Here is a 12870-nt window from a genome sequence, read left to right on the forward strand (position 1 = left end):
GACACACACACACACACACACACACACGCACACGCACGCACACACACACACACACACACACACAAACAAAATGTGTTTTGCTTCGCTTTGCTTTGCTTTGCTTTGTTTTGTTTTTACTCCAAGACCACATGAACGCATACCCTGAATTCGTCAACGTTCTTTCTCTATTTTATTCTCCAGCTTTTTTTAAAGAGGATAATCTGTGTTCTGAGTCAAGTTGTGTAAACTGTTATTTTGTTTCTTGTTTTCTCATATACTAAACAGATTGCAATCATGCTGTCTCTTCAACTTGAGTCAAAGCTCTTAAAACTCCCCAACTCAACAGGGGGACAGAAGAACAGGACATATGGCATGAAACAGGGCTCTCCTCCACACTCATTACTCTCAGCAAGACAGTGTGAGAACTTCAGCTGTGGATCTGATCATAAAAGAAGCTGGATAATAACGTATGTTAACAGAGAGGAGACACAAAATGAAAGCTGGAGGGATCAGACCTGTTTGGAACAATGTGAATACATTAGCTCTTTGGGTTATACAAATGGTTTTACAATGCAGCCAGCTTGTCAGATAAAGTTTGAATTCTCAGTGGAGCAGAAAATATGACTCACATGGATTCTCATTTTAACAAAATTTGTTTTTATTACATAGCCTTTTGTGAATGCCTTCTTAAAAAACGCTACACTACTTTAAGCGTATGGAGTATAAAATAAAAAAAAAAACCCAAAGCTACAAGAAATTAAAGGCAGAAAACAAAATAGCAGACATACTCTTCACCCCATAAGCTAAAACCTTGTACGATCAATGGACCTGGTACAAGTAGGTTGTACCCCTGTTTTGCATATGAACAATCGTTTCTAGCATAAAAAAAAAAAAAAAGAATCATTATGAATTCATCATAACGTTTTGTCATTATGACATAATATTCCATGACATTCTGCTTTGACTGTCCGCGCACAGCCAAACTTCTTTGGTAGAGATGGGTTTTATCCATCCTTTATTTAAACATGGGAGAAAGGGCTTACTGCTTATCCTTAGGTTCAGGACTTCATCATGTCCAGGTCCTCCAACCTTTCACACTGCCCAGCAGTGGCCTCATGCACAAATGCCGTTATAGCAAAACCTGAGCACAAGTTGAAAACAGGCACAATTTGCATGGTATGTGCTACCTTGGAAAAATCCATTCAGTATTAACATCAGTAATGTCCTACTGTAAAGCCCATAAATAGAGGACTGCATAAGGGGGAGACCACAAATACACAGAATTCATACATCTACGTAGCACTGTGCCACATTTCTGGTTGCACTCAGTATAAATATGTGATGAGCTGCAAGCACTGTAAAGTGGAATTTAACATGAAATATTTTAGCTTTTGTATTCTGACGTGGTCTGTTGGAGATGGAGTATGCCAACCCAAAAGTAGAAATCAAAGCAAAGCTATAATTCTACAAAATAATCTAAACACATCACAGTTGATATTGACAACATAGTATCAGATTTATCAAGCTACTCTTTCAATTTTACCCTCTGATATTGAAATATACATAAATGTTAAAAGAGTGCAGGGTTACATGGAATGTTTAAACAAAAAAAAAAAGACACACAACATAAAAAACACAAATATTTCTGTCTCCTGCTTTGAGTAATATTGTTTTATCTTATACTGCATAAATGCATCATCCTTACATGTAGCAAATAAAAAATGAGTCTTTTTATACAGAATTTTAAAATTCATAAAATAAATAAATTTTGGTCTTAAATTGAATCTCAATTGTAAATTATATAATTATATATTTATATACTGTATTCCATTTTGTATGAACAGGACTAAATCTGAACTGGGACAAATATATCTCCAGAACAAAAAATTCTAGGAATTAATTTATATTCGTTTTTCTCTTTCTTTCTTTCATTCAGTGAGAAGCCTGTATGCAGACACAAACATGTCTCAAAGTGAACTGTTTCAGGGACAGGCAATGCCCATTTCCATAGTAACACATTGTTTTAAGGCCAGTTGTCATTGAGAGAGAATACCATGGTGAGTGCTGTAATAAGACGGTTGGCATGTGAGTCTGCACACATCTCAATAATGAGTCAAAATGCGTCACTCCATCCATTTTCCCCCTCAGAGCTGATTCTGACCAAATCCTTCTACATGTCTGAACTGTTTTCCTAAGGCACTCTTTTAGCTCAAATTTGTGAGGTGTGTGTTCTTGTTTCCTGTCACAATGAAAATGTGACATCCTCTCCACAGAGAAAATCCAGTCGCGTATGCAGCTCCCAAACCCCCTCAAGTCAAATGGAATTGTATTCTTCCACCTGAGTCCAATGGTTTGTTTGTTTCTTTGTTTGTTTGTTTCTTTCTTTGTTTGTTTGTTTTGTTTGTTTGTTTGTTTGTTTACAAAAACTGTTTTCTCTAATGGGATGTGTTTTCAGATACTGTAAGACAAATGGAGAGATGAATATCTTTACTGGCACGTTTGCTGAATGTAACCCTGGTGCTGAAATGGCTCTTCTCCTGTTGAGTACATTTAGGGTTCAGAGGGGACAAAAAAAAAATAAAAACCAAAAAAATGAAATAATACAGTGTCACTTTTATATTACTATCACTATCCCTTAACGTTCAAATTTAGGCACAAATATCACAACTCTTGTGAGTAAACATTAGCCCTTGGTCAACATAACCTTGGACATTTAAGAGCAAATAAATTATAATCCCCCTGTTCTGAAATAAAATTCTGACAGGAGAGAGACTGGTCTTCTTTTAAGGGGAATTAATTTATTGGTTGTATCAGCATCCAACTGTTGGTCCAGCCCTCTGGTCTAGGTCTCAGTCGGTTCTGTTTTAACCTGAATGAAGTGGGAGGTGGGGAGCTCAATAGTAATGGGAAGTTCCTGCTGGTCTTGGTGCCCCTGCAGCTCTTTGGCTACCGGCTCCTGGCTCAACGCCATCTCTCCTCGTACCTCCAATTCCTCCACTGGGGTGAGGCCTTCGCTGGGACTGCTGGTCAGCTGCATAGCTGTCTCTGAATGTCCATTCACAGCTTGGGCAGGTTCCTGAGCCGCGCCAATGATCACAGTCCTATAGCCCAGCTCAGCTGCTCCTGCCTCCTCTTCCTCTTTGCAGTAGGGGGTGCTGTTAACCAGGGACAGGTACTGCGGATCAATCAGCTCCTCCTTCATCTGCAGGCCCTGTAGCTCGCTGGGCTTCAGCACCGTGGCGATGACTGTGCCAGGCTGCTGTGCCACCACAGGCTGCCCAGCAGCGTTAAGGGTGACCAACCGTGGAATGCAACTGAGGGAGTTCTCCTGAGCGGTGGTGCTAATACCTCCCCCGACGGTAGACCCTAAGCTAGTCACTAGGAGTTGTTGTGGCTGCAAGCCATCTGGCAGGCTGCCTGCAGCAGTGGTTAGAGAGGCTGTCTGGATGGTCAGGACATCCTTGCCCCCAGGGCTGGAGGAAGGCACTGTGTGGAGGATAACTCTAGGTGGTGAGCAATGGCTGGAGTCCCCATTGGTCAGGACTGAAGAGAGCGGAACAGTCTGCAGGGTTACGGGACCACCACCTTGGGCTCCGGATGTTAAGACCATGTTAGGCATGTTGATAGTTCTAAAGAGAGAGAGAGAGACTGCGATGTTTTGATGTATAAGCAGTTCAAAATAATTCATTTACCAATCTTTGGCTGTTAAATAAAGTCTTAACCACCCATGACACAGATTCTACCTTTGCTGCCCCAGACTGCATCACAGATGCAGAGTTACATAAACATACAAGTTCTTCATGTTCTTTTCTAAGTTTAGTCACATTTACCTGAATATTTCAATGAATACAGACAAGTAATATCAAATGAACCAGTTTTAAGATTGTGTGTACACTGCATTCAGACACATCAGCTTCAAACTTTCAAATGAGTTTTGTCTGTCTGAATATATTTATTTATAGTATTTGGGTGTTTTTCACGTGTGGGTCTATATGTGTGTATTAGTGTTCAGAAGGTGTGTGTGTGTGTGTGTGTGTGCGTGTGTGTGCGAGCTGTGTGAGCTGTGTGAACAGTCCACTCACCTAACAGTGGGTGCGGGAACAGCCGCTCCTTGGTTGGGCTGAAGGACATGTACCGTCTGAAGCAGTTGCTCAGCCTGTTTGCCGTCACTACTCTGGTAAAACAGAGTAGGGCTGGGCTCTCTCTTCACAGACTTCACCTGTGTGTGTCCAGATCCCTTACTCTGAGCCCGTGATGCCCCTCGTCCCAGACCCCTGTTGTGAGGAATAGCACGATGTCCTCCATACCCAGGACTGGTGTCGCCACCTTGGCTGTCTTCCTCATCAATGACAACCAGGTCGGTGGGCATTTCTTTAAACTGGTAGACCAAACGCTGCCCTTCAACCTTGGCCAGGATTCCACGTTGGTAGTAATACCTTAAAGGAGTAGATGGACACAATGGGAAGTAAGAAATGTGCTTAAAAATGTATTTGGACAATCAAATTTTCAGGGCGCACGTTTTTCTCAGCCTCACTTATTCTAGAAGGTTTGTATTTTTTCAAAAAAAAAATGGCCTTCTTGGTAGAAAAAGGATTCTAAGAAAAACTGGCAAAAATGTGTCCATTCAAAATTTTTTCCATGCTATTTGTTTAAAAAAAAAAAAACAACAAATTCATCTCAAAAGCCTATGACAGAGAAATCATGGGATTGTGTTTCTCAGCCACAATTCCAATGCGTTTGTGGTTTTAGAGAAATATAAATGTTCGAAATTTAGCAGGCTGTTATCTTGTTTGACCAAATCTTGTTGGATTGGTCTTACTAAGTAACAGAATCCCTGATGTTCCACTGACCTGAGAGCTCTGCCCATGGTCTCATAGTTCATGTCTGGTTTATTCTTGTGTTTGCCCCATAACTTGGACACAGCCTTAGAGTCCACCAGCTTAAAGATGCCTTTCTCCCGCTGGGTCCATTTGATGTATTTAGGACAGGTGTTCTTATCCTGCAGCAGAGCCAGAAGAAACTCCCACAGGTAGATGGTATTACCTACACATTGGAAAAATAAAGGGAGACTCTTACTTTCACTTCTCTGTTGACTCATTAAAAGTTTGTGCCTGTGAAAGATTCGCACCCATTCATATTTCATAAACCACTCTACAGGTTTTACTTAACAAATGGAATTGGCAGAGGTGCAATTATAGGATTCTTCTTCATAACCTTAATAAATCAATTCTCTGGGCTAGCCTGTCTGCTCCGACTCCAACTCTGAAATTAATTAGAGGGGTTTGGCAGTAGATTAGTCTTGTTTGTAGGACCAGTTAGGCCAGAAGTGGTTAAAAACAGAAACCCCGGCAGCAGGCAGCGGCTCTCTCGGACACCATGTCAGAGTGATGTATACACATGCAAGCGGCCAAGTCTCGGAGCGAAGGCGAGAACACATGCGTACAGACCTATAACGCAACACCACCAATGTGCCCTCTGGCCCACAATCACTTTTATTTCCCAGTGAAATGCAGCACTTTGAGAGCACCTCATCAATTAAAGCAGCCCAAGACCAACCCGCCGGACCAGCACAGACACAACGACATAAACACAAAGCACTGAGAGAGAGAGAGAGAGTGAGAGAGAGAGAGAGAGAGAGAGAGAGAGAGAGAGAGAGAGAGAGACGGAAACTGGCCTTAACACAAGAGAGAATCCTGCAGCTTTTTGGTTGTGCTACAGTGGAGAGAGGGACAGAGGGAGGGAGAGCGAAAGGGAAAAAGGAAAGAAAAAAAATGAATCTTACCTTTGCCCTCTTTGCTCTTTTTCTTTAGAGGCAGAGAAGGAGTGGTGATGGGGGAACAAGGCCGAGCTGCTCGCGGTTTACGTACTGCAGAAAGAGAGATGCATATTGATTTGAGACTCCCCCTCCACAACAGCATATTAAACTTCAGACATCAGAATGCTATAAGCTTTGTGATTTGTGAGCAGAAATCCTCTGGAGCAGCAGGCGTGCCTGAGACCCTAAAACCAAATGTGTTGCAAATCAGATATTTGTTAGATTTATGCAAAACACTGGCAGCCGATATTCAGAATCGCACTGCAAGCAGAGTTATCCATTATAGCTTTAATTTAATTTCTTTTATGAAATATATCTTCATATGCTTACGTGTTAATGTGTTGCCTAAACCAAGAACATGTGAGGCACTAAAATGAGAGGATTAGAAGCCAACTGGTGGCTAACTGTCCCTGCAGTACCTTTGTTCTTTCTAGGTGGTTTGGGGGTCTTTTGAGGAATCTCATCCATGGACGATGTCTCCTCATCCATGTTCACGTCCATGCAGCTATTGGCTAGCTGTTCTGGCCTCAGAGAAGTGTATGTCAGGTCAGACTCCAACAGAGTCCCGTATGTAGGAACTACCCCATGAAATCATAAAGGAGTGAAAAGAAACATTTAAATAAAATTAAAAAGAAAATCCAACACCCAAAAAACTATTCTACTGTATAAAGCACTTCCAAATATTTGTAATGAGTGCAGTACCTTTGAAAGAGCACTACTGAGTTTAATTACAAACAACAGCTCTATAAAGCCTAACATTGTTTCATTAATAACTCTAAATATTCATTCCAAGCTACATCAATAAATGATGTTATAATAACTACAAAAGGATTGTAGTTGGTGCTGTCACTGCCATATGTAAGAATTACCCATGGAAAGTTTATTAAAGTTAAATATTTCTCTGTCTCTTAAGAATTCCATGAGACCTTCACAGGAATGCTGAGATAAGCAAGTGAACAGACAATGAGTCAGCACATACTCATGCGTTTCTCATCCAGGATGTTGTTTGGAGACTCCATGTTGAGAAGAGCCTCTGCAGCCTCAATTGTCTCAATGTTGTCCTCTGCCCCTGACACTGTTGTCTCCACTGTTCAGTCAGAACCAATATCCAGTTAGAAAACACTTAACTTATATTTACCTATTTATCTATGCCTATACTTTCCTGTTCAGAATCTCTGAGTAAGGGTAATATTGTGGGGGAGGTATTTGTCCGTATGAACTGAAAGTCATGTCATGAGCTGTAAATCAGCAGTGGACAACTGGTGATTTCAGTTCATTCACTGAAATACACAAATTGAAATCAACCTGACCAAAATATCTAGGTGTTTTGTCGTACAAGTTAGATTACATTTAAGCAGAATCTAGTCAAGTTTCATGCTGCAAACTAGCTATGACCGAATGAGATTTCTTCACAGAAAAAGCAGTAGTGAACTCACCTGAAAGTCCAACATCCCCCACCAAGATCGGCTCCTCTTGGATGGAATCCACCATGATGCCGTTGGTCACCTCATTGGCCTCCAGTCCAGAGTACACCTGCATCAGGTCCGCAGCTGGAACTTGCTCCACAATCACTGCCGGAAACACAGATGGGTCATCCAGCTACAAAGAGGAGAGAAAAACATACGCACGAAAGTTAGAAGACAGATAGCCATACACGTACTGGTGAGAGTGCAGTGACATAGTGTTAAACTGTAAACCTTTTGGTTTAAAAAAAAAAAACAAAACTTAGTTTTAACACGGCACACAAGATGGTGAAAAAGCCTTGCAAGGCTTCTGTAAGAAAATGGAAACTATTTTCTCGGTAGGCTCACGCCACAAATTTGAACGCACAATTGGCAACTAGCAGTTCTAATAAGAAGGTGAGTCTTTAGAGTCTGTTTAACTGCTGATTTCACAACTTCAGAGTTCACTTACAAGAACTTAACGAGAACAAACAGGCTGTTAATAATTGGATTATTTGATTAAATCATGATCACAGGAAACTCTTGCTTGGCCACATCCTCTTTTCGGGAATGTCGGCTATCTTCCTCTCCATTTCCAGTATGGCATTCCAAACTGAGGACATGGTACGGGAGACAATGGCAAGAGCAATGAAAAACTCATTGACCAATAAGGAAGCATTGTCCTTACAGCACTCACCTCCCTCACACCAGCAGAATGATCGGAGTGCCAAACCAAACTGCCAGAAATAACAACCAGGATGAGAAATTCTGTCCCTATCTCTTTCTCCTCCTCCACATAATCATGCTAGACTGAGTCAGAGTTCATGTGAAAAGGCACACACACACACACACACACACACACACACACAATCAAAGAGTATGTTTTCTTTGACCGTACCCATCTGTGATTTCTCCATGGTCAGCACCAGCTAAGTTAAAAACTGCTGAACTCTTTTCCCATTTCCTATTTAATTTCCATTCCACGGCCCTACAGCCAGCAGCAAGCTCTGCAGAGATTCTCCATACTACATCTGCCCAGTAGTCCTAGTACAGCCAGTGCTCATATTCACAATCTAAAAGAACTGGTTGCTCCATTAGCTTTTCAGCAGATATCGGCAGCGAACACAGGGGGAAAGTGTCCAAATATGAGCAGAAATCAATGGAGTAAAACCCACTTTGCTCACATTCACTCTATAGACGATGACTGATATTTAGTGATCTGTGAGGTCTGAGTGTTTAAGAAAAGGCCAGATTAAACAAGATGGAGCATGCAGTGGATATGGAAATTGTGTTTAATGACTTTTTTTTCCCCCCCTCCTGATTCTGGGTGCCTCATATTAATATATTTTTATATGCACAATACTTCAGTGAGGGGGGAAAAAATGTAATGCAATTACATACTGTAACCATTAGATGGTAGCAAAAAACAGTGAGTGCCACAGTAAAAATCGAGTTCACATACACTGAATCAACAGTACCACCTCTTTAGTTCAGCACATTCTGTCTGCACATTTAAGAGATCTTGGTCAAACGTGCTTATAAAGAAAAGTAGTCATCCTACTTTTACTTGCAAGGAAGTATCACTTCTCGAACTTGGAATGATGCTGCTTATAAAACTGTTCAGTCAGGCACACAAGCAACTGTGTGAAGCAAATGCACAGTGTGTTTTACTCTCGAATTCTTTAGCCAATATCTCAGCTGTTTTTGTCCTCACAACAACACTTTTGATAGTGTTCTGGAACAGTCTTCAGGATTTACAGGTGTTTGGCTGTGCTGCGCTGTATGCCAAGGTCACCATCACTCACTTACTACACAATAACAGTCTATCCAAGCTGCTGTAGATGATTTTTGTGCCGAAACTGTAATGGTACTTGGAGTGCTATTACATATTATAAATCCTGACTCTTGTTATGGTGCTGAGTTCTTAGAAAATTCAGTTTGCATTACAGATGTGTTCATTGTGTCATGCAAGTAAAAGCAGTTTGCACTACTGTTAGACACTACTGTATATCATCTTCATACTCATGTGATACTGTCACAGATGCAAAACCTTCCTAAACTCACTTTGTAACAGATGCAGTGTGTGTGTGTGTGTGTGTGTGTGTGTGTGTGGTGTGTGTGTGTGTGTGTGTGTGTGTGTGTGTGGTGTGTGTGGTGTGTGTGTGTGTGTGTGTGTGTGTGTGTGTGTGTGTGTGTGTGTATGTGTATGTGTGTGCACGTACATGTGTGTGTGTTTTGTTGAGCCAGTGTCCTTGAATACTCAGACACAGACACAGAGAGCTCTTAAATGTGATCACTCATCACTGCGTTTACAAAAGTGTTTTCAGACACTCACTCCACCCCTCCCCTCTTTACATGCCTCCCTTCCTCCATCCATCTATCCATCCACCCAGACACACAAATAAGGCTGAATATCCCGCAAGTCTGCTGAAGCTGTAAGCGAAATCTACTTTGTCTGTGTCTCTCTGACAACATGCAATGAAAGAAAGAGCTAAGAGAGCTATGCAAAACCAGGCGTGTGCATTTACATCGCCCATCTGACAAACAGTAAACAGGCTTTCAGACTCAGCACATGAAAGCACACTGCTCTAAATAAAGAGAGTGAGATGGATGAAGCTTGAGACTGCCTTCGTATACAGGGTCAGTGGATGTTAGCGGTGGTAAATTCAAGATACAAGGATTCGAGAGTTTTACTGTCATATGCACAGCAAAACAGACAGTGACACTGTACAATGAAATTCTGACTTTGCTAATCCTCCATTCACTAAAAAAGAAAGATTCATATAAAAAATCTTTTATGAGAAGGACATAAAGAAGACATAAAAAAGACCTATGGTAAGTAAACTTAGTAATTAAGCTACATGTGCAGTATTGTGCAACAGGCAGAGAGCAGCAGTCATAATATACTACATATTAGTACAAGTGATTAACATCAAAGGTCTTAGTGTTCCTGGACAGTGTTAAGAGATAGGGCTATCCTCCTGAGTTTTTGACTATAAGTTGCAAATAAAATTTACTGAGTTAAAACTCCAGATAAAAGTGTTCTTTTGCTCTATCCACCTCAGTTGCTCTCTAATAAAAACAGCCTACTTCACCCTCATTAGCGCAACCTTCCATATTTTGAAACAAGACACATTTGATATGGATCTTGTACATTTGCATAGCTGAGTTCCCTTTCCTGCAAAGAGAACAAGCCAAATAGTATGAAATATACAACTGGACAGACTCTGCCTTGCCTGTGCACAGCTAGCAGTTACTAATTACAACCTCCCTTAATGCCTCACAACAACCCTTCACTGAGCTGCTTAGGACAGAAGTGTTAACCCAATCTCAGGCCTACAAACCATTGTAACTACTCACAACCTAACAATAAAGAACAGGTTCACAGGACTGTAGGCTCACAGAACCACAAAGAACATTATTTTTTTCATTTTTTTTACAATAAGAATAATAAGGCAAAGATTTGAACTAGCAAAACCATGGCCTCATATATTACAACAATTTGCAGAGAAGAAAGTTAATTGAATCCTAAAAATTTGCCATCATAATCTGTTGGATGCATCAAACCCTACTGACTGTGTTGTTTTTAATGTCAAGAACAGGATGGCTAACTTGGTAAACGTGTTTATTTAACAATCGTAGGTGGGAAACTGAACTGGTTTGACTCTAACAGCAAGTAAAGCGTCTTGTTCCCAGCTTCTGTGCAGTTGGTTGAATGAGGGGCAAATAAGAAAGAAACTTTTGATCAAACAAAAAAAAAAAAACTGCGTTAGTCATGTCGGCAAAATCATGCTGAGTGAAAAACAGCTGGTATGTTCGAATGCACGGGTAGTCTGCCATCTGCACATGCTTAACGTGATTTTCAGTGTCATTACATGATGGCTTGAGTTATGGAGGTAATTATTGACTCTGCAGAATTGAATCCAGTACGGCTAATGATTACAGCCAGACAGAGAGCAAAGAGCCCTCTCCTTCCATCTCCAGCCATGCAGAAAAATCAACACACACTAAACAGAGACTGCAACAAGTCTTACATAGGAGAAAAACGAAAAACAATCCCCATTGTCATGGAGAGCAGTTTAACTAACATTTGAAACCCAGACTTTTGACGAGGTCTAGAGCTACCTGTTGAACGTGTATGTGATCCTTTTGTAAAACAGTGAGTGGGTGCAGGAAGGGAGAGAAAGGTTGATGTTGATCCAGAACAATATGAGGTCTGGAGCGAGAGAATTCTGCTTCCCACACAGGATCTCAACAGGTTGGTCAGGTTAGTCCTGTGGTACTGCCTGGCAGGTGTAAGAGGAGTAGAATTGCAATAACAGAACGAGTGACTTGACACACCAGCTCTATGCACACAGCACAGCATGCTACCAGGTGCAAAAACCTGTAAAGATGCACTCTCTTGCACTCAGATACAGCAGTCAAAAATACTATATATATATGTGTGTGTGTGTGTGTGTGTGTGTACATATATATATATATATATATATATATATTTATTTATTTATTTATTTATTTATTATACTCTGTGTCTGTGTATGTGTATGCACACATACACACACTCACTCGTGCATATACACACACACACACAAACACAAACACACACACACAAGTCATACATACACATACACACAAACCTCACCCTAAATACAAACAGTGACCTCTGTGCCACAAATGTGAAAGTTTTCACTCCACACACTCACACTCACACACACACATGGCTCCAACAGGATGAGACTCATCTCACTCTTTCCATGTGAGACCAGCCAGCGGCCCACTCAGTCATTTCACAGCCCTTTCCCTGTGTACTCCACTTTTTCCACCTCCCTCTCTCTTTCTCTTTCTCCCTCCATCAGTCCATCACAAAAACAAAACAGACATTAGAAGCTTGGACCAGCAGTCACCCCACTCAGAGTCCACTGCTTGCTCTGATCTCACCCTCTAAACAGGAACTTTTGAGTCAACAGATAAAACCTAAGGGGAGCTACTGAACACAGTTTGTCCTCTTTCTCTAAACATTACCAATTTTCTCCAAAACAAGCTGAATTCTGAAGCTCAGGACTGTAAGCCTGAGACGCTATGAACACTCATTCTTATTGAAAAATGATCAGTACGTTGGGATCAGTGTTGCAAATTTTTTTCATTACTTGTACCTGATTGATCTCATCCATCCCATTGCTGGCAAACTCAAACACCAGCTCGCTGGGTTGGACAGCCGTTGTCATGTTGCTGGAGGTGAGTGGGCGGGCCTCAGAATGATTGACAGGGCTCCTACCCCTCCAGAGACTTTTCCGCAAACAGGAAACAGTCAGGCAAGCACAGCGCTGAGGTAATCTGGTGATTTCACAAAACCAGAGGCACAGTTGGGTAAAAAAAAAAAAAGAACACGCAAAGTTCCCCTTTCCTCTTGCAGGTCCTTGGTCCTCTCTATTTCTTTTCACCCCCTCTGAAATTTCAGAGATCTAACGTGTCTTCAGCAGAGGATGGAACTTCTATGGCTGATGGTGGAATCCAAGTCCTGCTACTTCTGAAGCATCTAAACCTAAGAAAGAGAGACAGAGAGAGACAGAGAGAGAGAGAGAGAGAGAGAGAGAGACAGAGAGAGAGAGAGAGAGCATATTAGCAAAAAAAAAA

At 41.3% G+C, this 12870-nt stretch overlaps 1 protein-coding gene across 1 annotated transcript; it reads right to left on the minus strand.

The window, feature by feature from the left end:
* Positions 1 to 2821: 2821 nt before the first annotated feature.
* On the minus strand, positions 2822 to 12461 carry elf1 (E74-like ETS transcription factor 1). The gene is made up of 8 exons (XM_030766451.1): positions 12390 to 12461; positions 7231 to 7393; positions 6774 to 6881; positions 6214 to 6372; positions 5762 to 5845; positions 4830 to 5022; positions 4062 to 4415; positions 2822 to 3608 (listed from the first exon to the last, which is right to left on the minus strand). The coding sequence occupies exons 1-8, from the start codon at positions 12459 to 12461 to the stop codon at positions 2822 to 2824; spliced, it is 1920 nt and encodes a 639-aa protein (XP_030622311.1).
* Between the last annotated feature and the right edge of the window lie 409 nt (positions 12462 to 12870).

Source organism: Chanos chanos, chromosome 2, assembly GCF_902362185.1.
Source record: "Chanos chanos chromosome 2, fChaCha1.1, whole genome shotgun sequence".
Lineage (NCBI taxonomy): Eukaryota > Metazoa > Chordata > Actinopteri > Gonorynchiformes > Chanidae > Chanos > Chanos chanos.